Source organism: Patella vulgata, chromosome 1 (assembly GCF_932274485.2).
Source record: "Patella vulgata chromosome 1, xgPatVulg1.2, whole genome shotgun sequence".
Taxonomy (NCBI): Eukaryota; Metazoa; Mollusca; class Gastropoda; family Patellidae; genus Patella; species Patella vulgata.
The window spans coordinates 12464960-12492536 of record NC_065879.2 but is presented as its reverse complement, the minus strand read 5'-3'; the positions used below and the strand labels follow the sequence as shown (position 1 = coordinate 12492536).

The window sequence follows — 27577 nt, the reverse complement described above, 5'->3', positions numbered from 1 at the left end:
CATGCAATGTGATATACCATTATTTTCAACTGTTAAAGGGAGAGAGAGAAAAAGAAATGGGGTTCAATGTCCATCAACACAAGCTAGGTTATTTTGGGACTAACACTTGATTCAATTTTATTTGAATAATTCGCTTGTGCTTAGGGGTCTTTAGCAGTGGGAGGAAACCAGAGGACCTGGAGAAAACCCATGAGGTGGGACAGTCAACCCTACTCCTTGTCACGTACAACCGGGGAATCGAAACCAACGCCAGTTGATTCAATGACGCAGGTGCTAATCATTCGGCCATCCACCCCCCAACTGTTAAAGGAGGCAGGTCTCTAACTTAATATCATCCATAGTCTTTGACATTGCAAACACAACTTATTGGTCAATTTAAATCAACATTGATGTTGTTTTATTTACCATGAAAATATGGGCTTCTGATATCCAATATTTATGACAAAATGAAAATTTTAAAATTGACACTCGCATCGCGTGCCAGAATGCTTTCGAGTGCCGAACATAACTGATTAGAAATTAGAGTAAAAACAGAAACGATTGAATGTAAACCAGTTTATATACATTCATATTACATTATTATATGTGTTGCGACCAATTTGGGACGGGTGTTTGATCCCTGCATTGGCCGAGAAAGTTCATCCAGATTTCCCGGCGTGGTTTCCCCTTGTCAGTGATGCAGGACAGAGGGCCTGACAAGGACAGCTGTCTAGTCGTTCGGATGGGACGAAAAACTGAGGTCCCGTGTACACATTGGCGTGCACGTAAAAGATCCCTTGACAGTTGGAATTCGATATAAGAGTAGGCCGTAGCACCGCTCCCCGGGCAAAATTTCCCTCATAGCACACTGTATGGTGTATACCCGTCTCCATATCGATGTGTCAGAACTTTTTTATCTGACATTTAGTAATTGAAAAATTACTAAATGCCACTTACCGAAGTTGATAATTGTTGTTTATTTCTTGCAATATCTATGTAGTTATAATTATTATTATTATTATTATTACCATAGATTTATATAGCGCCCTTTTCATAAAAATGTTAAAGGGCGCTTTACAATAAAATGATTATATGTAATGTAAAATGTAACTGTAAATTGAACATAAATTAAAAAACATTAAAATAAAGATAAGCCAAGGCCTAGAAGAAGTCTAAATAAATATGATATAGATATAAAACAAAATACAAAACAATTATTTAAAAGCAATATTAAATAAATACGTCTTCAAGCGTGTTTTAAAAATAGATAATGATACTTTGTCTTGTCCACAGGTTTGTCTTGTTTGTTTTGTTGTGCGTGTAGTCACTGTAGTGCGGTCCTCCTGTAAGAAACACACCCTGAATTAATTTCTGCATTTCTTACTTATAAACATATCTTTATATTTCAGAAATTACTCATGTTTGAAGAATCAATTGGTGTAGAGTTTGATCATATTCGACTGTTAGCTCGAGCTTTTACTCCTAGAAATGTTGGATATACCAATCTAACACTGTAAGTTATACAATAATTATCTGAATATTTGTGACATGATCTGGATAAATATTGTAAATATTTGGTGTTCAGTTACGACATGAAACTTCTTTATTGAAATGTTAAATAATCAATTTTATTCAATTTTATTCAATTAAAGCTGAACTCTGATTACAAAACTACAGAAATAATTAAATAAAAAAAATAGTTTTTCTGGTTTTTTTAGAGCAAAAGTACATCATGGTTGACTTTTTTATACGCCCACATTTTCATGTGGACGTATATTGTCGTTGCCCCCGTCCGTCCGTCCACAATTGTTTGTGAACAGTCTACAGGTCACAATTTTTATCCGATTTCAATGAAACTTGAAATATAGGTTTATCACCCTAAGATCTCGGTTCCTTTCGATATTGGCATGTATCGGACTGTAACTTCATGGATTATGGCCCCTGATTGTACGAAAAATCACACTTTTAGCTTGTGAACACTGTAGAGGTCACAATTTTTAACCAATTTAGTTTAAACTTAAAGTGTATGATTATAACCCAGAAAACTCGGTTCCTTCCGATATTCGCGCATACCGGACCGTAACTTCCTGAATTATGGCCCCTGATTGTACGAAAATCGCATTTTTAGCTTGTGGACCCTATAGAGGTCATAATTTTTATCCGATTTAAAGAAACGTATTATTATATCACCGTTACACCCTAAGGATGACTGAGTTCGAATTTCGTGAAAATCGGCCCAAAATTGACAGACAAAATGGCCGCCGTTCGTTCTCAACTAGCGTAAAAATATGGTATATCAAGGTTGTGGACCCTATAGAGGTCACAATTTTTATTCGATTTTGTTAAAACTTGAATTGGAAGTTTATAACCCAAAGATCTCAGTTCCTTTCGATATTCGCGCATATCGGACTGTAACTTCCTGAATTATGGCCCCTGATTGTACGAAAAATAGCGATTTTAGCTTGTGGAGCCCATAGAAGTCATAATTTTTGTCCGATTTATCTGATTGTACGGAAAATCACTTTCTTTTTAGCTTGTTCTCTATCCATCTCTCGAAAATGTGGGCGTATCCTGCCTGGCAGCCGCTGGTTTGTCTAATTCGTAAAATAATATGTACCTGATCAGACATAATAATTGTGTAGCAATAATATTTTTAGTAAGCCTATATTAGTGATAGTGAAAAAGCTTCAATCAGTCAGGAGGTAATTGGTAGTTGACTAGCTAACCGCTGTGCACACTTTGCTTGACACGGCATATACTGAATGTGTTTGTTCTACAAATTAAAAACAAGTATGGGGGTTGTTTAGGGCGTTAACTTTTTCTTATTTAATTATTTCTATAGTTTTGTAATCAGAGTTCAGCTTTAAGTCGAGAAAAATTGTCAAAAAATGTAAATGGGGATCAATGGCTTCAAACATATGTAAATGAAGCATGAAAGGATTTGAAATGCAGCCCTCTTTTAATGGATGACTGATAAAGAAATGATGTAAAGAAAGTATATGTTATAATTTTACAGGGGTCATAATCAAAGATTAGAGTTTTTAGGTGATACAGTATTACAGTTAATAGCTTCTGAATACCTCTTTAAACATTTTCCTGAACATCATGAAGGACATTTAACAGTAAGTAACATAAATAGTTTTTCTCAGCAGACATAATGTGAATCTAGAATGGCCATTTCCATAACCACTAACTCTTACCCACCATGTCTCCCTCCAACCCTCTCCCGACCCACCACCCTTCCAACCATTTTGATCCATTTACTAAAAGTTGATATCTTACCATTAACTGCAAAAGGCCACTCTTACATTATTATTTGAATGCAAAATGTCCACTTCATGACCTCACAATTGCCATGACTCTCCCCCCCCCCCCCAACTATCCGTATTTCAATCAATATATACCTAGATTGCCTGAAACCAACTGGCATGTGTTCACATCTATTCATGTGATTCTCGAGTATTACGATGCTAAAGGGAGCTTTAGTTTCAGTTGGTCAAGTGCTAATGGTTTAACTCAACTTGTTACCATGGTAATATATAATGGCCTTTCTGATATAATGGGTTAACTCAACTTGTTACCATGGTAATATATAATGGCCTTTCTGATATAATGGGTTAACTCAACTTGTTACCATTGGTAATATATAGTGGCCTTCTTATATAAAGGGTTAACTCAACTTGTTACCATTGGTAATATATAATGGCCTTTTTGATATAAAGGGTTAAACTCAACTTTTTACCATTGGATAGAAACTCATATTATATAAAGGATGATTGTTTTGTATATTTCAGTTATTACGGAGTTCTTTAGTTAATAATCGTACGCAGTCTATTGTGTGTGATGATCTGGGTATGACAGAGTATGTTATATATGACAGACATATCCGTGATAAAGGACTACTTAAAACTAAAGAAAAGGCTGATTTACTGGAAGGTTTGTTGGAACACTGTAATCAGGGTTTCGTTTAATCTTGTTTATTTAGCACTGATTTCTTTCGCATTCATTCAATATCAAATCCTTGTTTAAAAATTCTCAATAATCGTGTAAAATTACAAAAATACATCTAATTTGTACTTGTGTCCAGTTTAAAACGGGTCGGGTGTTCGATCCCTGCATTGGCCGAGAAAGTTCATCCAGATTTTCCGGCGTGGTTCTCCCTTGTCAGTGATGCAGGACGGAGGGGCTGACAAGGAAAGCTGTCTAGTCGTTCGGATGGGACGAAAAACCGAGGTCCCGTGTACACATTGGCGTGCACGTAAAAGATCCCTTGGCAGTTGGAATTCGATATAAGAGTAGGCCGTAGTGCCGCTGTCCGGGCAAAATTTCCCTCATAGCACACTGTATGGCGTATGCCCGTCTTCATTAGCCCAGGTTAGGAGCAGAACAGTAGGACGTTAAACTCCATTTCATTTCATTCCAGTTTAAAACTGACCATTCAATTTTGACAATGAGTGTCCAATTTACAAGCATTTAATTTCTTGATCACTCTTAAAAAATAAACAACCCAATTGATTGTTGATTAATTTTTGAACAGTGGTCAGGAAATTAAAATGGTAAATTGGACACTCATTATCAAAATTAATCAGTCAGCTTTAAACTGGATACGAGTACAAATTAGATGATTTTGGGTGAATTTAAATAATTTTTACGAATTTTTAAACAAAGATTTGATATTGAACAAATGTGAAAAAAATTACTTTATAAATATTGAATCTCAAAAATATGGGGGATTAGCTGGTCGAGTGGCCTAGCATGTACGCTTTAGATCATAAGGCCTGTCAATAAGTGAAGGGTTGTGGTTTGATCCCAAAGCTTGTACGTGACATGGAGTAGGGTCACCTGCCAAACCCCATGGGATATCTTCGGGTCCTCCAGTTCCCTCCCACAAATTATCAAATAAATTTGAAATAATGATACACCAACATCAAGGATGACGTCACCTCTGTTTTTTTAAATGTTTAACACACACTATGCAAAAGCTAAATCTGCCCATTGCTGTTCTTTATTTAGGCCTTAAATGTTATATAAATCAACTCTGATGGTGTGTCCATTTATTATCTTAACAGTGGTAGCAATGACAATCAAGGCTACAATGTCCTTCTGACTGTGATAACTCAGAGGGAAGTAATTTGTTTGAAATTTTCAACATATTCTCTTTTTATTATCTATTTCTTACCTATTATAGCGAGAACTCTTTATTTAAAGGAGCTAAGTCGCTAATATTTGGGACCTAGAAATTGACACAAATGGGTTGCAACGCATACAATAATGTAATATGAATGTATATAAATTGATTTACATTCAATCGTTTCTGTTTTTACTGTAATTTCTAATCAGTTAGGTTCGGCGACATACACCAGTATTCTCAATTGAATCTCAATCTCTAGCTTCTGGTTATTCCAGTCTAAGCCGATAGTATTTATTGGGCATGCTCTCCAGATAAGAATATAGCGTCACCGTTTGACATGCGACTTGTGGAATATGCCTAGCCTCGTTTTTCGAGTCCCTTATTACAAATAGCGCTGAAACGCATTATGGTACACGATTCGTGTACCAATTGTAAAATGTTTATTTTGTCTTAAATATTGGATATCAGAGGGCCATCTTTTCCCGGTAAGATCACAACATCAATGTTGATTTAAATCGACAAAGAAATCGTGTTTTCAATGTCGAAGATTTTAGATGATATTGAGTTAGAGACTTAGCTACTTTAATCTTACCTAATGCCCTTAGTATCATACCTTGCACCCTATAAGACAAATGGTTTCAATACAACACTCTGACCTTTATTTACACTGGCCTGCAATCTTAATAATTCCTTCAAAACAGACATGGTAAAATATAATTTCAACTTTTAATCTTTTTATTTCAGCATTTATTGGAGCATTTTATGTTGATAAAGATTTAGATTATTGTCGTGTTTTCTGTGATGTTTGTTTCTTCCCACGATTACAGGTAAATTATTTTAGGAACAAAATTTTTTTATTTTTTTGTTAAAATAATAGTTTATACAACATTTGAAGCCAAATAAAGACCAGTAATAGGCAAAATTAGCTTTTTCTTAATGCATCTGTAAGTACATGTATTGACTTTCAGTGATAATTTGTAGAAAATTTATTAATTTCTTTTTTGCTTTTAGGATTTTATTCTGAATCAAGATTGGAATGATCCCAAATCTCAGTTACAACAATGTTGTTTAACATTACGGGAATTAGATGGTGGGGAACCTGATATTCCAGTCTACAAGTAAGTGTTAGATTATCACATCATTAAAATATTAATTCATCGTCTTGTAAGTGTAGTACATATAATAGCAACTATGGATAGATTTATCTCAGCTGTATGAATTTGTTTTCCAGGCTATTTTCGATCACAGCTGTTGAGGAAATATATCATTAAATTGATTCATTGCCTTTTGTTTTGAAATACCAAAGTGGTGGTTGATTGTCAGTCAAGAACATTCCGAATTGACCATATTGCAACTAAGTATCAAAGAATTCCGTCCCGTCACATTGAAAGTAGGAATCTTCACCTATGCAATGGAATTCAGCTGTGATTATTAATCCAGTCTTATTTTTTAATAGGGTCATTGAATCTAAAGGTCCTACGAATACCAGGATGTATGTGGTAGCTGTTTACTTCCGGGGTGAAAGGTTAGCTACTGGTCAAGGTCACAGTATACAACAAGCAGAAATGTCAGCTGCTACAAATGCTATGAATGTAAGACAAGGTAGGCACAGGTTTTTTATAGGTTAAATCTATATAAAATATTACACAAGGTCAGTGCTAAAGCTTGCTCCTGTATATTGACAGTTGGAATTTGATATAAATGAAATAAAATGAAATGGGGTTTAACGTCCTACTGTTCTGCTCCTATACTGGGCTAATGAAGACGGGCATACGCCATACAGGTGCTATGAGAGAAATTTTGCCTGGGCAGCGGCACTATCGCCAGGGGGATCTTTTACATGCATTCCAATATATACATGGGACCTCGTTTTTTTGTCTCATTCGAAGGACTAGACAGCTGTCCTTGTCAGGCCCTCAGTCCTGCATTACTGACAAGGGGAAACCACGCCGGAAAATCTGGATGAACTTTCTCGGCAAATGCAGGGATAGAACACCCAACCTCTAAATTTGATATAAGTGTAGGTTGTAGTGCTACTGTCTGGGCAAAATTTCCCTCATAGCACACTGTATTGTACATGCCCGTCTTCATTAGCCTAGTCTTCATTAGCCTAGTCGGAGTTGGGGGGTCCATGTAGCTATGGATTAATTAGGTATTTCTAGGATATAGCTACTATTGCTTTATTGTTAAAAACCAGTAGTCTGCATATTACATGTATCTGAAACTTTTAACACCAGATATTTTTTAAAAAAAATTTTTTCCAGAGCTTTTCCCGATAATAATCCACCAAAAGAGATTTTTGGAAAGTCGTCACAGAAACTTCTCCAGATTGAAAGATGGCCGAGGTGATTCTTCCAGTGAATCAAGTCCGTCGTCAAGGAAACGTTCCAGATCTAGAAGTAGTGTGCGCAGAAAATAGGACAAGAAACCATTTTCATTCCATGATAATTTTTGTTCTCGTTCACTGAGACTATTATGATTATTATTTGTCTCTTGCTTGGGGGTGGTCAAGGGGTCTGACGTGTGCACTGTAGATCATAAGGTCTGTTAATGAGTCAAGTGTCATGGTTTTGATCCCAAGCTTGTATGTGACAAGGAGATGGATCGCCCACCTAACCTCGTGGGTTTTCTCTGGGCCTCTTGTTTCCTCCCACTGCTAAAATTGAAATTGGTTTATATCAAATGGATGGTAAACCTCATCTCCCTTTTGCTATGAATCATTCTGGACAGTGTCAGTTTTTATGTGCCATCTTGAAATGGTCGTGAAATTAAGTATGATTGTGTTCTTCCTCTATTCGATACAAATGTGGCTTTCACTCAATATTTATAACCTGCCCTTGATTGGATCGAATGTTTAAAGAGTTTAATATGAATTGCACTGATCACAGTATTTTCTGCACATTAGAAATGGAATAGTAATTTATTGTTAAATTACAACATTTCCTTGCAGGACACCAAGATCTGACAATCAGTTTAAGTTATAACTAATTTTGTTGGAAATCCATAAAGGTTCCTAGTGCTAGTTTCAAACTCATATATTTATATGAGTACATGTGTTTCATATGAAAATCAGGATAATATTTCAAATTTATATTTAGTGCTCCATTTAATTAAGATCTTTTTTTTTTTGTATTATAAAGTGTATTATTTAATTGTTTTATATTTTGGATACATACATGTATTATGGTATATATTCCAGGCCTGGAAATAACGGTTTTAGATGTACCTGACAAAATGTCAGGCACTAATAAAATAGTACCCGACATGTATTAATAATATCAATAAAAAACATCAACAAAATGACAGGCACCAGAGGTTTTGTGCCTGACAAAACAATGTTATACAATCATTGATGTCCAGTGGAAAAATTGTGTAAATTGGATTATGACTTTCTGTAGTTATATCAAGTGATTTTTTGAATGGTTATAGTTTGAAGTCAATGTCATTTTGTATGTGGCTTTTTGTGTGGCTATATAAAGTGACCTTTTGTATGGTTATATAAAGTCAGTTTGTATGGTTATATAAAGTGACTTTTTGTATGGTTATACAGTGACTTTTTGTATGGTTATAAAGTGACTTTTTGTATGGTTTTAAAGTGACTTTTTGTATAAAGTGACCTTTTGAAAGGTTATAAAGTGACTTTTTGTATTTTTGTATGGTTATAAAGTGACTTTTTGTATGGTTATATAAAGTCAGTTTGTATAGTTATATAAAGTGACTTTTTGTATGGTTATAAAGTAACTTTTTGTATGGTAATACACAATGACTTAGTTGTATGGTTATATAAAGTGACTATTTGTATTGTTATATGAAATGACTCTTTGTATTGTTGTACTGTATCATTTTTCAAGTCACTGTTTGTATAGATATATAAAATGACCTTTTGTATGTGAATATCAAGTGTAAATGATTTTGTATCTGTGTTCAATTGCATACATGTGAAGTAGATTTAGTGATACTATAGTGCTATATTTTACACCTATTTATTTGTTAGTAAAATTTCAGTTCATTTGTATTATATAAACATTTCATTTAATTAAATGAAAGGCCATTTCACAACAGCATGTCATTTGTAGCATTCCAAAACCCTCCCATCGATATCTATTCCGTCTATGTCAAATAGCTTGTATGTTTCATGTGACTGTGGTACACACGACCACAATCAGACTAAAACACAGATCCTATTTCGTTTTGTTTTCTATAGTTCAGAATTTTGTTCTACTTGTCTTTGCTACACTAGGATCTGGAAGAGTTGTTATCATTGACGTGTTCTGGATGATGTGAGCAATTAGCCAATGAAACGGTCTGTTACGACAAGCTTTTGGCATGAGGTGCACGGAACTCTGGGTAATCCACTAGAAACATCAATGCTGATTGGTTAATCAAATATCTGATGTCATAGGGTCAAAAGCCACTCGTATGATCTCTGACGCGACCTCCCAAAACAACTGATCAGATCTTCATGTAGTGTCGGCTATTGAAAATATAAAAACGAAACAAAATATAGATCTGCATTTTAATCAGATTGACTTGGCCACTGAGCATGGCTTCGATGTTTGGAGTGATCTATAAATTGATTATTAGATTACAAAAGTGGTTGTCTTGATCTGAAATTTCATTTGTAAAAGATCATAAGAAAGAAAGAAATTTATTAATTCTTGGTAAAACATGTTTTATTCTTGTGACTGGATCAACAATCAATAACAAAACACAGGCAGGGGATTATTCAGGCCGATTGACACTTCTAGGCAGAGGAACATATAGCTGCAATATTTGTAGCCATGATAATTCTTATTCACGACTACAATTGATACACTATTATAGGCTTTGAGCAAGTAAAATTAGGTTCAATTGCAAAATTTTCAACACATATCACAGTTTGCATGGAAATCAGTAATTATGTTACAAATAGTGTTGAGTGGATTACTGAAATTTGAATCTTACCGAACAGTTTTTCTGTATTTTCAAGTGATATGATATCTCGTGAGCTGTCTAGGGCCCATCAGAGCCTTGATCCGCCTCTGCTTAGAACATTCTTGAAAATCAAATTTCAATAGACACAAGGATGTTTGCTATTGTTTATCACACCAAACATGACTGATATGCCTATTTTTGCTTATAAATTTTAATTTCAAATATTTGTCGTAACCTTTGTTCCATGGAGTCAACCCATACAATCAGCCATTCCTAAATAATTCTTCTTTTAAAGATGACAAATGCAATTATGATTGTCATCAAGATGAATTTTCTGTATTTTTCTTTTTCCTACCAATGCCTGGCGGAGGTTCAATGATGTTTAATTCACGACGAAACTCTTGTAAGTCTTGTTCCCAATGTTTCTCGTAATACACAGCCATTAAAAATTTGGCACTCGAACCACATTTTATAGCCCATGGCAGATAGGTAGTAAAATATTTCTGTCTATGACTAAAAAAGAAAGAACAAATGAAAAGACCGGGTTATTCATTACCACAGTGTTTACGAATTACCTCTTAAACATACATTATGCAAGAATTAAATCTGCCTATTGCAGGTCTTTCTTTAGGCCTGAAATGTTTTCTAAATTATTAACTAGACATTAATTAACTTATCCAGACCATAATCAACTCTCGATGTCGTCACTAATCTGCGAACAGCTACATCCATGATATTAAATGTTTCGTATACTAAACGTTAACATGGGACAGAACTTTATAGAAACCAAACAAATTCTAATGATTCTCTGATAATTACTCAATGAGTTGTTACTCGTAATCAGATTTTAGTGTATTATAAATGCTTCATTACCGACAATAGAAAAAATATGCGACAACTCTTGTTGACTGCTCGGACGACTTAGCTGCTGTGGGCGTATGTTTCATTGCCTGACAACCTATCTTTAACTATTATAGTGAGAACTGCCAGCTCTTTACCTAATCTCCCATAATGTATCTTTAAATACTATACTTATGAATTACGATAACCAGAGTGCCAGAACAATGGGTCTGTGGGTACAAACGACCGTCCGTCTTTAAAGCAATTGCAGTCCTCTAAGAATTTTTTGGAATTCTGGTGTAAAACACCGAGGGAACACCCCTAAAACTAGTCATTTTTAAGTTAAAAAAAACTACCAAAAGATGTTATACTTACACAGGTCCTAATCTAACTGGTCCAAACATGGCCGCTAAAGCACACATTGGTAACCCAGTTTGAAAGGTTTCTACCATTTTTACAATAACTTCTCCGAGCATGTGTGGCGGCATTCCAAGAACTGTGTGGAATAAATCGTGAATCTGTCGATAACGTAACATAACATACTGAAGATCTTCATCATCTACAAACTGGACCGGAAGCCTGGCATCCGGTGAGAAACCCTGTAAATATAATTACTTCTAGTTTTAAACGACCTCTGTAATTAAGATGAAAATAAAGTATTGGTTTGAACAAATTTTAACATCACATCAACACAATACTTTGTTCATTATGAAACTAACATATGGTAAATTTTTCTTCGATGGTTATAATGAGAAGGGTAACATTTTTTCCTGGAGAACAGTGTTTTATTTTAGTCTGCTTTGCTTTGATTTTTGTCTACCTATTAGTATGTTGCTCATTTGAGAAACTGGGGTTGGGTGGTCAAATGGTTAAGGACTGCACCTTGCATCATAAAGTTTGTTATTGAGTCAAGTAGAGTGATTTCGATTCCCTGCAATTGCCTGTCCAACCTCTTGGGTTTCTTCCTCTGGTTTCCTCCCACTGAAATCTCTCTCTCTCTCCCTCTCTCTGAGAAAGAAAAGTTTGCCAAAAGCCACAAGGAAAAGAAATGAGGTTTAAGGTCGCACTTTTATCAAAGCATCAAGGTATCCTAGATCTATTCATAATTTGGTTAATTTTAATCCAGCTTATGGTGGTCTATTTTTTTTTTTTTTTACACCATCCAAACTACTAGGCACATTTTCGTTGTCCGGTCCTTCGAACACTAATCCATGACAAATAAGAACCAGGTTCTTCTCAGCTCCTTATGAACCACATGTCACTGTGAAAAAAATAGTTACTTCGTATCTTTACCATTAAGTTGGAGAGACTAACTGGGTCATATTGGGACTAACACATTAAGGAGCCTTTGGAACTAGGAAGAAACTTATGGGGTCTTACTCCTTGTCAAGGTACAACCATGCCACTTGATTCAATGCCAGACCTTTTGATCTAAAGTGCACACATATTAGACCACTCAAACACCAACTTCCTAACCATTTAGTAACTTTACCATTGAATTAAATTTTTAATAATTCCCTGGCCTAGAAATGATTATATATTTGAATTGTAGACTCACATTTTTGTTTAGAAAATTCCAGTAGTGTTTTCCAAATGTGTTCTCTGGTAAACTTCCAAGATATTCTATATCTAAAGTTGATGAATTTAATATTGGCCGTTCTCTGCAATAACATGGTATCATATTGAACAATTAAAGATACATTATGGGAGATTAGATAAAGAGCTGGCAGTTCTCACTGTAATAGTTAAAACCTAGATAATATAAAGGAAATTTGCTGAAAATTTCTGTCAAATTGGTCCACTCTGAACCGAGAATTTAGGGATTAAATTTTCAGCCTAGCATCGATCATCATTACTAAAGTTGGTAAGATAAAAAAATACTCTTGATTATCCTTTTCATGGTTTAATCATGAAGTAAAGTTGAGCAGCAAATTGGATCCTAATCCAGTAAATATTACAGGCTAGCGATGATATAGAGAGTTGTTTATGGTCTTTATAAGTTAATTAATGTCTAATTATGGTCTAATTTAGAAAACATTTCAGGCCTAAAGAAAGACCTGCTTAAGTTATTATAATAATTCTCAAAATAATATTAAACCTACAGTAACCTTGCGGATGTAAATCAATTAAAGCTGCAGTAACCCCAAGAATCTAAATGAAATAGTAAAACGTACAAATATAGCTAATAGGGTCTTTGCAGGTGGTTGTTATTGCAAAGACAAGTGGAGTCAAAAATGAAATGAAACGAAATGGGTTTTACTGTCCTACTGTTCTGCTCCGACTGGGCTAATGAAGACGGGCATATGCCATACAGTGTGCTATGAGGGAAATTTTTCCCGGGCAGCCCACTCTTATATCGAATTCCAACTGCCAAGGGTTCCTTTATGTGCATGCCAATGTATAAACGGGACCTCATTTTTCATCCCATCCAAACGACTCGACAGCTGTCCTTGTCAGGCCATCCATCTTGCACCACTGACAAGGGCAAATGGAGTCATGATTACATGTACTATATTTAACCTTAATATTGTGGACCGAAACTTACTCTAAAATTTGTCGACCAACCGGATCCTGTAACATTTTCTCTCTTAATCGTTGTAATGCAAAATATCCTGTTGTTTCTCCAAATGCGCTCACCATGTCTGTAAAAAAGAAATTAATTATTTTTTAACTCGCTGACAACTCTTCCTTTTAGAAAAACTACTATATGTGAGCTTGAAATCTGAAGTAGTTTTCCCTTAAAGGCTCAATACCACTCTTGTTGTAACTGAATAATATGTCCCAATCTTTATTTTGGTCAACAAATTGTACTATTTTACAATATTCCAATTAATTGATGATACAAATTTTATCTTAACACACCTAATTTAAAAAATTGGAAAAATTCAACTATGATTTGAAAAGCCTAAGGTAAAGCTTTTCAAATGTAACTTGGATTTAAAAATATTTTTGAACCCTTTGGACAAGTAAAATAGGCTTTAATGGATAATTTACACAACAGGTAGGACACTAACACATCTAGTACTTAGAATAAGGCTATTTTTTATTTTCTGGAGCTGTCAAGCCAGCAAGAGTGTTATTGTCCCTTTAAAGACCTACCCTATATAATCAGCCGTCCCATCAAGTTTCAGGAAATTCTATCAAGAACTCTGTCCCTGTATCACGTTTATATGCTTTTATATGTTTGATCATAATCCATGTATTAAATCTGCAATTTTTATTTACGATAGAGTTTTTCCTAAAAAATTTTTTTGAAGAACTCTGATCTGTAATAGTAAGTGCAGGGGGACTGCACCACACATAATTACACAAACTAAAACTACGGAAAAAGACACAATACGCAGAAATCACAAACAAACGTATATATCAGATTAAGTGAATGGATTACAAGAAACTTGGCATAAGAAATCCAAATTGGCAGCACATAATACAACAAATGATAAGAAAATCAATCAACTTATCATTAACGTCAGAAGTTTCATCATACTGACCATATGGGCATTTGGGCAAGCCTGCTGGGCTGGGACCAATGGTACAAATGGACCACAAGGCTGGATCAAAACCAATAAAGTTATGAATAGACCCAGACACGAGACTTGCAATTAGTAGTGAATAACCAACATTTAGACTCTTCTCAGACGAACCAATATTAATGAATAATCTGGGCCAATCAACTAGGTGGTGGATGCCTGGCTGCTTTTACGTTCCAGTCCCCTGTAGAGTTTCCCCATTAAACTCACCATCTCTTGCTGGATCTACTATAGCTGTAATCCCTGAACCAATAGCTAACAGAGTTTTCTGAAACCTTGTAGTGGGAATATGGCCTGAATATAAATAGTCATAACCTGGGTGGTGACTGTCTTCTGAATCTGTATGCATCTCTTCATTCTCTATAAATACACAATTCCTTTTAAAATAATCATTTTTAATCCCTTGTAAACAACTAAAGTTGAATCTCTAAAAGGAAAACTGTTCCAAAAATGGTTCAGTTCCATTCAGTATTTTTAAAGTTATGAGGAATTAAAAATTTCGCAACATTCAGCATCCTGTGCAACTGATATATGTATGAACAAGTCAGTTGTCGCTTGATAAGAAACCTTATTTCACAACCCTCCGTGTTTCGAGATAAGAGATGGTACTATGTAGTTTTACCTTGCAAAACCCAGATGCGAATCAGATCGGGCTTCAAAAAGCAAAACGGTCAATTTTTTCTTCAATTGTTATTTATTACATTTCTACCACATCCAACTACAATTAATAATCCAACCTAACACGGTTACAAACCATCTCCTTTAAATCGAAGCGATAATTTCTGGCTTTACCAGACATTTTTTAAATTGACATCTAGTTATTTCCTGAATGTCATGTAACAACGTCGGCCAATCAAAATATGCGAAAAGTAGGAAATCCTTTATAGGTCGCAAGAATAGCCTTATCAATTCTGTTAGAAACATTGATTGATTAACTTTACTTGCAGATAAATGAAAGTTATTTAACTATATTGAGCTGGATATATTTACTCAATCCCAATAGGGTGAAATTAACTAATTTTTCAGACGTTACATGCATTGGTAGAAATTAAGTTCGCCAGGTGAAACTAAAGGCATCCAATCGTTGCTAAAAACAAACACATCACAGTATCTCAATGTTTTTAGCGAAGTACTGGGTAAAACTTTTGATGCCCCTTCTCAATGTGATTAAATCAAAGCGGGAGTTTATCTACTGCTGATATTTTGGTTTTGCTGTCTTATTTATGAAATGTTAAATTTATGAATTTGTGAGTCAGCTTGGATTAAATGCAAAAATTAGAAGTGGTCTGCATCCTATCATAAACTGGAGTTTTCTCCCTTCTACTGTTTACAAAGTTACTTGAATGATGTAATTTAGAATAACAAACCTTCTTTGACATCGGTGGAATATGTTACAAGACCTCGGTGTCTCGTCACTCTACTTTTACAAACCTGCATTAAATTCAACCTTCTGAAATATGAATACTTTGAGTAATTAAGAGTTTTATAAATAGTAGTAAACGAATTCATTTCTAAGACGTGTCAGATCATCCAGGCGTAACTGTAGTCTCGATTTCCAAAACGCGTATTAAATTTTTCATTTGTAGATGTTTCACACCAACAAATGAGACGTTTTATCCCATTTAACGACAACGGTTCTTAAATGCAGGAATTGTTGTTTTAGTTCAAAGATATTAATTATATTGCCCCGATAGGTATTTATCGACCCGAAACATAATATTGGATTGATTTGATTAGTTGGTGAAAAAGGCCAATTAAATAAAGGAAATAGAGGAAGATTGTCAACAGACATTTTAATGGGGTGAAACATCTCCCAAGCCCTCTTTGACCTTTTTTAAACCGGAAGATGCACATGTTTCTGTTTACAACTTCAAAACAAGACGTCTTGAATGGTGTCGTAATCTGTCGTTTTCTAGAAGATACGAAAGGCTATTAGTTATTTGTGCTGTTCATTATTTCTCATATCATTTTAGTGCGATTTTGCAGTTAAACCAAGACATTAGTGAAAGAATTTTTTTTTTTTCTTTTTGATTCTGTGGGGGAATTTATAGTGGGCGTCAGTCACTGAACAAACTCAGTCACTGATTGAGTAAACAATTTATCACGGTAAGAAAGTTGACCCCAATTTGAAAAGTGAGGTGATCAAACTCGGTGGATAGGGGTGACTGGACTAAAATAAGGTACGTGGGACAGGCCCGACTAATCACCGGAATTCATTTACAATCACTGGAATTCATAATCACCGGAAATCACTTGTAATTGTAATTAGTGATTGATACTAGTTTATTAAAACAGTAATTAATTATATGCATGAAACATATTATGGTATATAAAGTGCAATAAACAAATCAATATTTTGGCTATATTTATATATTTATAATTGCAAGCCTCTTTTATCAGTATTTCGCAGTCCTAATTTTAACTTACAATATTATTTGACCAAATCCATACACCCGAATTCATTTACAATCACCGGAATTCACTTACGCTCACCGGAATTCACTTTGAAGATATCAGAATTTGCCTGTAAAATCTTCCTATTTACTTATATTTTCCATTAATATTCAATTACTTTAAAACACATAAAATCACCGGAATTCACATTGAAAACATATAAACAAGCCAGATACGCTCACACCAGGAATCAAAACCACAGCCGCAAGCCAGAGGTGACTGACCAGCTAGCGGTCAAAGCACGGCACTTCTAGACCACTAGGCCACCCCCAAGTTTATTCGAAAATTAACTTGGTAATAATAAGCCAATCAAATCAAGTCTCATCAATAATGGTTTGGATGTTTTCATAGATAATCCGTTGTAGCATGAAGCAGTCCAGATTAAATAAAGTGTAATTGTGAGTTGTCTTGTGCCACTAACGAGAGGCAAAAACACAGGGGTCACACAATATCGGCTAAATCCATACTGATTATTCCTTAAATCAACACTCACGTGTTTAGTAGTTATTTTAATAATTAATTTCCAGTGGATATGAAGTTCAGATTTATGTTTAACCTGTTTGTTGACAAGGCCCTTTTGTTGATGGTCTCTAGAATCATAGCTATAATATTAAATTGTTTTTTGCACTATATATATATACCATAATATGTTTCATGCATATAATTACTGTTTTAATAAACTATTAATCTCCCCTCCCCCGAATGAATCTCATTTATTTCTGTCTATCAACTTCAGTAGGACGTTACCTCAACATGGCAAGACATAGATAAACAAGAATGAGCTCTATTCACTGCTTGTGCACTGCTTGCTGTCAAGTCACCCAGGCTGCTGTGTTAGGTGTAGTCATTATGGGGAGAGGCACAGCAAAAATGGGGTTTGAAAGAGTGATAGGCCTTTATGCCATGGGGATTTAACTTCACTTAACACAAACATGATGATTCAATTTTCGCTTTAGTGTAGGGTCTTTAATTATATTAGCAGTAGGAGGAAACTGGAGGACGGCATTTTTCTGGCTTCAATTGTTGTTTACATGTACATTATTATTTAGATATTTATTCACACAATAAGCCCATAATGAACTATCTAGATGATAGGATGGCTTTGATATTGAGTGGATTATCTGCGTTATGAAGAGTGCCGATAGATTGAGTAGCGATGCAGACTTTGTTTATTATTATCATGACAGTTGTACTTGACAATTGAGAATTTTAACTGTGGACAGAGTCACTCTGCCAACGATCAGCAATTTTGCGTCAAAACTTCAAACATTCATAACTTCGCTAAGAATAAACAAATTTGACTGAAATTCAATAAAACAACATTCAGTTTTCATTATTGATTTTGAACTACATGTATTATAGCAAGAAGGGGCAGCTCTTTATCTACATCTTGAATAATGTGCTTTTTTAATTAAAGATACATTATGTGATTAGATAAAGAGCTCACATTTCTCACTATAATGGTTATAAACTGGATAATGTAAAGGGAATTTGCTGAAAATTTCAGTCGAATTGATCAGCTCTAAACTGAGGATTTAGCGATTGAATTTTCGACCTACATGTAGTCTCAATCATCATTACTAAAGTCAGTATGATGAAATACATAGTCTCGATTATCCATTTCATTATTAAATCATGAATAAAAGTTAACTAGCAAATCGGATCCTAAATCAGTAAATATCGCAGGCTAGCGATGACATCGAGAGTTGATTATGATCTGGATAAGTTAATTAATATCTAATTAATAAGTTAGATTACATTTCAGGCCTAAAGAAAGACCTGAAATAGGCAGATTTAGCTCTTGCTTAATGTATGTTTAATTGTTGTATTTTTTTTTCATATTACTGCTTCAGACAAATGGCAGTATGTAGAACATTAACCTCCAAATGGTGTACCATTCCAGTTCTGTGGCGTCGAAGTTTTATCCCAAATCAGATTCCTTTAAACAATTCAAGGAGAGTTTTGCCTAGTGTTATGCCGATGAGAAATTACAGTAAATTAACAACAGATCTTTCAAGATGTATCTTTGGAAAAAGAGAGACACTGGTTTCATATCAAAGTCATTCAAAGAGATGTTCAACTTCTCCCCAACCTGCGAAAGGATCGTTGACGAAAATTGAACCTAAGCTATCAATTCATTATACCTGTAAAGTTTGCCAGTCACGAAACTCAGAGACGTTTTCAAAGATATCATATGAAAAGGGTGTGGTTATCGTGAAATGTCAAGGTTGTCAGAATCACCATCTCATAGCAGATAATCTCGGCTGGTTCCACGATTCGGCCAGGTAAATTTATATTAAATACAATAACATCAAGTTTGGAAATAAGACACCTGTCACAGACTCTGTCAAGTACAAATTATTAAACAACGTACATATACAAGATTGAAGACTGGACATAAGGTATTGAAGGCACCTGTCGCAGACAATGTTATATGTACACATTATCACATAATGTATAACAAATGAAATGGGGTTCTGCTCCTAACCTGGGCTTAGAAGACGGACATACGAGGCATATGAGGGAAATTTTGCCCGGGCAGCGGCGCTACGGCCTACTCTTATTTCGAATTCCAACTGCCAAGGGATCTTTTACGTGCACGCCAATGTTTACACAAGACATCTGTTTTTCGTCCCATCCGAACAACTAGAAAGCTGTACTTGTCAGGCCCTCCATCCTGTATCACTGACAAGGGGAAACCACGCTGGAAAATCTGGATGAACTTTCTCGGCCAATGCAGGGATCGAACAGCCGACCTCCAGGCTAGCGAGCCAGCGTCTTACCCACTTAGCCACGTGATCCCCATAATGTATAACAAGTCTAGGCATCTGTCACAGACTTTGTCAGACATGCATCATCACTAGGGTGGTCCTTATTTTGCAAAATTTTGAAAAGTTGAGGGGCTACCCTCAATTTATGTTAGAATTGATGAGAAAAAAATAAATGAAAGAATAAAAAATTTTTTTAGAAGATGCTACCGTTTATGGAAAAAAGTTACACATGAAAATCAATGTTGTTTGCTGGTTAAATAGAAGGTGAACAAGACAAAAATAATATTTATAAAGCTACACAAGTGACTCCAGTGTTATCTACAGAGGTTCAAAAATTGGCAAAATCAAATCTAGACCTTCTGTCCTCGGAGTGATCTTATTTAGCTTATACACTAAGCCTCTTGGTCTCATAGTAAGACATCATGAATTATTATTTCATCTATATGCGGATGATACACAATTGTACATTTTATTCAAACCTATTAAAAGTGACTTTCAGACATTATAATTTGGATGAACAACAATTTTTTTAAACTTATTGCAGATAAGACAGAATATTTGGTTATTGGATCTTCTTTAAACAGGAAAAAGTTAAACTTAAAACTTTGATTTATCCATACAAGCAGGAGATGTTGAATTGTCACTTCTCAGTCAGCCAGAAATATTGGTGTAATTTTTAATTCAAATTTTTCTTTGGAAAATCACATAAACAATATCTGTAATATAGGTTATTTTAATCTAAGAATCATAGCTAATATATAAAAATATTTGTCATCGACATGTAAAGTTTTCAAGTGATAATTTGCTCTATATTGAGAAAAATGCCAATCTCCTTAGTTTCAGTGAGACGACTTTTGATATTGTTGCCCCAAAACTGTGAAATAAACCTCCTTAAGGTATCCAGTGCATGTAATAATCTGTCATTTAAAATTTCTCTTGATTAAATGATGGAATAAGGAAGTTTATCCCATCCAGTGGGTAATGTCATCATTTAAATTTCCACTTAAAATACAATTTTTTTAAAAGTTAAAAGCTTTCTCACTGAAACTGACAAAATTAGCAGTTTTCTCCATTAGGAACAAATTACCACTTGAAGGTATTAGGTTACTTATACATTTAAAAACTAATGATAAAATCTTATATTAAATTCTAAAAATTACAGGAAGCCATCAGTGTAGTTTGTATAGAATAGGTGTGACATGATCCCTGTATAATATTCGGTATAATGTACACCGGAAGCCACAACAGAAGGGTTAGAAGTAAACATATAGGAAAAAGATATAATTTCCCAGAAAATTTTTGATTTTGTCAATTTTCGAACCTCTGTATAAAACACTGGAATCACTTCTTTAGCATTATAGATATTATTTTTGTCTTGTTCACATTCTAATTAAAGATACATTATGGGAGATAAGATAAAGAGATGGCAGTTCTCGCTATAATAGTTAAAAACTAGATAGTGTAAAGGTAATTTGCTGGCAATTTCAGTCAAATTGATCCACTATGAGCCGAGAAAGAAGCGGGTGAAATTTTTGCATAGTTTCGGTCATCATTACTAAAATCATTAATATAAACAGCATAGTCTCGATTATCCACTTTTTCTGATTTAATTATCAACGGCCGTTAGCGGCATATAGGAATCTAATCCAGCCAACATCGAAGGCTAGCCTTGACATCAAGAGTTTATTATGGTCTGGATAAGTTAATTAATGTCTAATTGATAATTTAGATAACATTTCAGGCCTAAAGAAAGACTTGTAATAAGCAGATTTTGCTCTTGCATAATGCATGGTTAACCAGGAAACAACATTTCTTTTCATGCATAACTTTTTTTTCCCATAAAATTTAAAAAACATTAAAAAAAATGCCAAAAAGTCACGTTTTGTTCGAACTTTGATAGACGGTAGCACCCTCTAAAAAAAGATTTTTTATTCTTTTATTTATTTTTTTTTTTTCATTTTTTTCTCATCAATTCGTAGCCCCTTAACTTTTCAAAATTTTGCAAAATAGGACCACCCTAATCATCACAAAACCTATAATATACTATTCAAAAAAAGTAGGGGATATTTGATTTTTAAGTGTTATTAAAGTCACCTATGAAACTGACGAAGAAACAAATGACAAAATGAAATGAAGTTCACATTCATCGATTTATTCCAAATGATCGTTAGACTAAGTAAGGCACAGACTGGCCATTATAAGGGTAAAATGATACCCGGGGTCAAACAGCAAAGTTACCACAGCATCACAACCAAGTCAGTAACGGGTAAATCCTCCTCTGTTTGCCAAACAAGCATTGATCCGACGTGGCATACTCCTAATGAGACGTCTAAGGTCATTTTGGTCCAGATTGTCCCATTCCTGTTGCAACGCAGCAGCAAGTTCTTGGACATTGGCAGGACGTTGTTGACGTTGACGTAACCTCTGTCCAAGCATGTCCCAGACATGCTCGATGGGGGAGAGGTCGGGACTCAGTGCTGGCCAAGGTAATGTGGTGATGTTCTGTTGTTGGAGGTAACCTGTAACGATCCTGGCCCTGTGACATCTTGCGTTGTCATTCTGGAAGATGAAACGGCGGCCATGACGTCGTGCGAACGGCACAACATGGACTGCCAAGATGTTGTCCCGGTAGTACTGGCCTGTAACACGCCCTGCAACAACATGTAAAGCCGTTCTTCCAGCAACAGTGATGCCTCTCCACACCATAACAGAACCACCCCCAAATCGATCATGTCTGATGACGTTAACGTCTTGGAAGCGCTCGTTTCGACTACGCCACACCCTCCTACGTCTGTCCAAAAAATCAACAGTGAACCTTGACTCATCTGAAAACATCACATTGCTCCAGCGTCGATTATCCCAGTGTTGACGATCCCTACACCAACGACGTCTTGCCTGAATGTGATGATCTCTCTAACAAGGGATCACGCGAGGACGTCGGGCGCGAAGGTGACCCCTATGCAGTCGATTCCGAATCGTCTGGCCACTCACTCTCACACCAGTGTCTGTTTGAAGACGAGCGCTGATCTGATTTGCTGTGATGACACGATTTCTCAAGGCCAAGGTACGGATAAATCGATCCTGGGCTTGAGTTGTCGCCCTTGGTCGACCTGAGCGTGGTCTGTCCTGTACAGATTGTGTATCACGGTATCTGGACCATAGCCTGCTTATGACAGACTGAGAAACATTCATCGTCCGCGCCACAACCGCCTGTGTTGTGCCGATCTGTAGCATGCCAAGGGCACGTAACCTTTCATTTTGGGTAAGCCGACGCATATCAAAATTTGTTTTCTGGTCACTAAAACAATTAAACTGATGTTTCCACCCTGGAATTCAATGCCACAATGACTGTAACATTCAAAGTCAGAGTCGTGCAAATCTTGGGTTGGACCCCCATGATGATCCCAAGCATCACCTGCATTCCATGCGGTAGCTATTGGTGCGTTTGGGCGTCACATGTAACTGGAAATGTTTCTTCTGTTAGGTTCTATAGTGACTTTTTTCGTAGTCATTTGCATATTTTAGTATTATGCCCCCAAAATCAAATATCCCCTACTTTTTTTGAATAGTATATAACAGATATGGTCATATTATACCTACGCTGTCTGCCTACAATTAGCTCCACTTGAGAAGAGACACTAAGCTAGTCGATCGACATTTTAATTCCAAATTGACGATATTATTCGAAACACTAAATATAGTTCGCGTATTTTAAGAAGTATTTATTTCAAGGTTACCTGCATTACAAAAAAGTATACTAATTATTAGATACGGTGGCCATTCAAAGCAGAGCTCTATTCTCGAAGTAGATAGTTGTGTTTTTGCAGAATGATATACATTGTAATAATTTGTGCCTTATGTTAAAGCTTTAATAACATGCAAATTATCAAATCGTCACAAGGTATTTGGACATTGGTGAAAAGAGATGAACTTCAAGGTCTACTCAGCACTTATCCTCAGGATTAATAGTGTATACATACATGTTACTGTTTCAGTGATTTGATTGTGTATATAGGAAACTCATAAATTGCCCGTTCGATCCCTGCATTGGCCGAGAAAGTTCATCCAGATTTTCCGGCGTGGTTCCCCCTTGTCAGTGATGCAGGACGGAGGGGCTGACAAGGAAAGCTGTCTAGTCGTTCGGATGGGACGAAAAACCGAGGTCCCGTGTACACATTGGCGTGCACGTAAAAGAACCCTTGGCAGTTGGAATTCGATATAAGAGTAGGCCGTAGTGCCGCTGTCCGGGCAAAATTTCCCTCATTGCACACTGTATGGCGTATGCCCGTCTTCATTAGCCCAGGTTAGGAGCAGAACAGTAGGACGTTAAACTCCATTTCATTTCATTTCATAAATTGCCCGTTTAAAATTATGTACATGTATATAATATGCTGTTTACATATTGTAACGCTATTTTAGTGGTAACAGATATCAGTTTCGTACTTATTGAGTTTATTTACATCAGAACAGAATATTAAACAGCTACATAAATACAACAGGAACTAAACGACTCCAGGAACATAAATTAAACATCAACACGGTACATTAATATAGTACATGTATATGAAATTTGATGAAATTTATAGAGCACTTTGTCAGAATATTGCTTTGCATCGGCCTTAACAGACAATCATTGTCTTGGTTGCTTTATATTGAATCATAGCAATGCCAGTATTTCACACTCTACGAAGTTAATATACATTATTTAATTGATTTGCAACAAAATGTTAATAACTGGTAAAATACATTTATAATTTTTGTGTGTTGAGTGGACATTATACTCCATTTCTCTCTCTATCTTATTAGATGTTTTTCTATTTGCAGGAACATAGAGGATATTTTATCAGCTAAAGGAGAAGAAGTCAAGCGTGTGACAAACGTAAACCCTGAAACTATTGAAATAAACCCAGATTTAAACAATGAATGAGCATCATAAATATGTAACCCTCAAACCCTCTCTAGTTTAAATCTCTTCTTTAAAAGTTCCTGTGTAGTATACTGGTATATATGAATCAGTCTTTGAAGTAAAATATTCCTTTATGGTGGCAGTTACAGTGCTTTGTAACACAGAACCGCGTGGGTTTTCTCTGGGTCCTCTGGTTTCCTCCCTCTGCAAAAGACCCCTACGCGCAAGCGAATTATTGAAATAAAATGGGACCATATGTTACTCGCTCTCTCCCCCTCCCTTTGTGACACTTTTGATCACATTTGTCTTAAAACATTGCTCTATTGAATTGCATGACTTATGAAATGCACTTGACATTAGTATTTTTTGCATATAACTTTACAGCATTTATTAGATATTTACAGTTAGATGCTGTCTAATCACAGTATGGATTAGTTTTGATATTAAGCTGTCAGCGTTATTTATTTCATATACTTTTGAATAATGAATTAATTTTGATCCACAATCATTTCACCTTTGTAAATACTTTCCATAATACTGGATGTTCTATGAATATTTTGATTGTAAATGATAGAACTGAATTTTTTGATTGTAAATCATGGAACTGAATGTTCTACATGTAATTGATAAGATTGGATGTTTTGATTCTAAATCATGGAACTGAATGTTCTACATGTAATTGATAAGATTGGATGTTTTGATTGTAAATCATGGAACTGAATGTTCTACATGTAAATGATAAGATTGGATGTTTTGATTGTAAATCATGGAACTGAATGTTCTACATGTAAATGATAAGATTGGATGTTTTGATTGTAAATCATAGAACTGAATGTTCTACATGTAATTGATAAGATTGGATGTTTTGATTGTAAATCATGGAACTGAATGTTCTACTTGTAAATAATAAGACTGGATGTTTTGATTGTAAATCATGGAACTGAATGTTCTACTTGTAAATAATAAGACTGGATGTTTTGATTGTAAATGATAAAATTAAATGTTCTACGTAAATGGTGCAATGAAATGTTCTTTATGATTGTAAAAGATACGACTGAATGTTCTATTTGTTCTAAATGTTCTTTGTGATTGTAAACGATAAAACTGATTGTTCTGATTGTAAATGATAAGACTGGATGATCTGTGAATATATGATATAATAGACCTCTCTATTGTACACATGACTCTGAATGATAAAACTGAATGTTCTACTAACTACTGTAAATGATGAAACAGATTGTTGTCATGTTCTGATTGTAAATTATTAAACTGAATGTACTGTGTAAATGATAAAATGGGTTGTAATAAAAAATAATGACTTTACTATTGTTCTTGTGCAGGATTACAATGACCGTTGTACTTTTACATGATAATACTGACGGTTGTATATGATAAAACTGACTGTTGTTCTTGTACACGATAACACTGACTAGCAGTTGTTCTAGTACATGATAAAACTTGCTGTTGTTCTTGTACATTGTAAAACTGACTGTTGTTCTTGTACATGATAAAACTGACTGTTGTTCTTGTGCATTGTATAACTGGCTGTTGTACTTGTACATGATAAAACTGACTGTTGTTCGTGTACATAATCAAATTGACTGTTGTTCTTGTGCATTGTAAAACTTACTGTTGTTCTTGTACATGATAAAACTGACTGTTGTTCTTGTACATTGTAAAACTGACTGTTGTTCTTGGTAAAACTGACTGTTGTTCTTGTATATGATAAAATGACCATGTTAAAACGGCTGTTCTTGTATACGATAAAGCTGGTTATTGTCCGGGCAAAATTTCCCTCGTAGCACAATGTATGGCTTATTCCCGTCTTCATTAGCCCAGTCTGAGCAGGGCCCTTATTCACGAAAACTTAAACTAAGATACAATCGAAAACTTAAGAAATACCGTAATTCGATTGGCTGACCAGTAAAATCAATTTGCATATATCCAATGAAGTTGCAGTATTTCTTAAAATTTCGGTTGTAACTTAGTTTAAGTTTTCGTGAATAAGGGCCCAGAACTGTAGGATGTTAAACAGCATTTCATTTCGTATATAGTTGCCCGTTTAGACAGGTGTTCATAAGTCATTACGATATAATATATGCACGATATACAGTCATGCAAATGCCTTTTTGTAGGGGGCAATCCGGTAGCGCAGTCAGTAAAACGCTGGTTAGCTTATCTTAAGGTCCCCATGTTCGATCCCAACGTTGACCGAGAAAAGTCGTCAGGACTTCCGACGTGGTTAGTGAAGTGATACAGCGTCGAATCATTCAAGTGGGACGAAAATTCAAGGCCAGAACGTAAAAGAACCATTGACATTCTTAATTCGAAAGAAGATTATGCCGTGACACTGCTGTCCAGGCAAAATTTTCCCCACTGTACACTGCATGGTGTATGACCGTCTTCATTAATCCAGAAGTAGCAGAAAAATAGTATGTTACACCCCAGTTCATTTCCAGTTTGGGGGATTGGGTGGCCGAATGTTTAGCGCGTGCGTGTTGAATCATAAGGTCTGTCATTGAGTCAACATGGCGTGGTTTCGATTCCCCAGTTGTACTCAACAAGGAGTAGGGTCGCCTGCCCAACCTCATTAAAATAAAATTAATCCCCGAAAACACCTAGTTTGTGTCGAGTGGGACGAAAAACCGAGCTCCAGTGTACAGATTGGAAGTTTGCAGTTGGAATTCGACATAAAGAGTAAGACACGTAGCGCGACCCAGGCAAAATGCCCTTCATAGCACACTGGCCGTCTTCATTATCCCAGTGGGAGAGCAGGACGTTAAATCCCATTTCATTTCACCTAATTAATTATAGGTCAACCCAGTATACTAAATGAACTATATTTTGTCACAGTTTTGGTAATCCATATATAGATATTTATTTTATTTCAAACACTAATTTTAACAATACTGAACTTTATTAATACCCCCTCCACAACTAGCTCGATTGAAGTTGAAAAGTAGGTCATAAATCGTGTTTAATTTATTTACTAAACACACTTACATTTGCACAATAATTAACACTTAGTGAATGGAAGCTAATCATAGACCCA

The 27577-nt window shown here is 35.4% G+C and overlaps 2 protein-coding genes across 2 annotated transcripts in view; one reads left to right on the top strand and one right to left on the bottom strand.

Moving 5' to 3' along the window:
* Positions 1-9777, top strand: part of LOC126808627 (ribonuclease 3) — a 29014-nt gene extending 19237 nt beyond the window's left edge. The window contains exons 19-25 of the mRNA XM_050533514.1: positions 1389-1492; positions 2996-3101; positions 3774-3915; positions 5855-5937; positions 6122-6228; positions 6567-6712; positions 7375-9777. Of these exons, the coding sequence (XP_050389471.1) occupies positions 1389-1492; positions 2996-3101; positions 3774-3915; positions 5855-5937; positions 6122-6228; positions 6567-6712; positions 7375-7529 (843 nt within the window). The 3' untranslated portion in view covers positions 7530-9777. The remainder of the gene's footprint in view (positions 1-1388; positions 1493-2995; positions 3102-3773; positions 3916-5854; positions 5938-6121; positions 6229-6566; positions 6713-7374) is intronic.
* LOC126808661 (ubiquinone biosynthesis protein COQ4 homolog, mitochondrial) lies at positions 9766-15939 on the bottom strand. Its single transcript, XM_050533584.1, has 6 exons — positions 15762-15939; positions 14605-14754; positions 13410-13506; positions 12423-12525; positions 11240-11463; positions 9766-10537 (listed from the first exon to the last, which is right to left on the bottom strand). Exons 1-6 carry the CDS (start codon positions 15901-15903, stop codon positions 10345-10347), a joined length of 909 nt encoding a protein of 302 aa, XP_050389541.1. The 5' UTR covers positions 15904-15939; the 3' UTR covers positions 9766-10344.
* Between the last annotated feature and the right edge of the window lie 11638 nt (positions 15940-27577).

Excerpts from the sequence above, each read along its gene's own strand:
- LOC126808661 (XM_050533584.1), bottom strand. The coding sequence starts at position 15,903 with ATGAATTCGTTTACTACTATTTATAAAACTCTTAATTACTCAAAGTAT. Across the intron at positions 14,755-15,761 it reads TTCCACCGATGTCAAAGAAG|AGAATGAAGAGATGCATACA; the intron begins GTTTGTTATTCT and ends GTGTATTTATAG. Across the intron at positions 12,526-13,409 it reads GTTGGTCGACAAATTTTAGA|AGAACGGCCAATATTAAATT; the intron begins GTAAGTTTCGGT and ends ATGTTATTGCAG.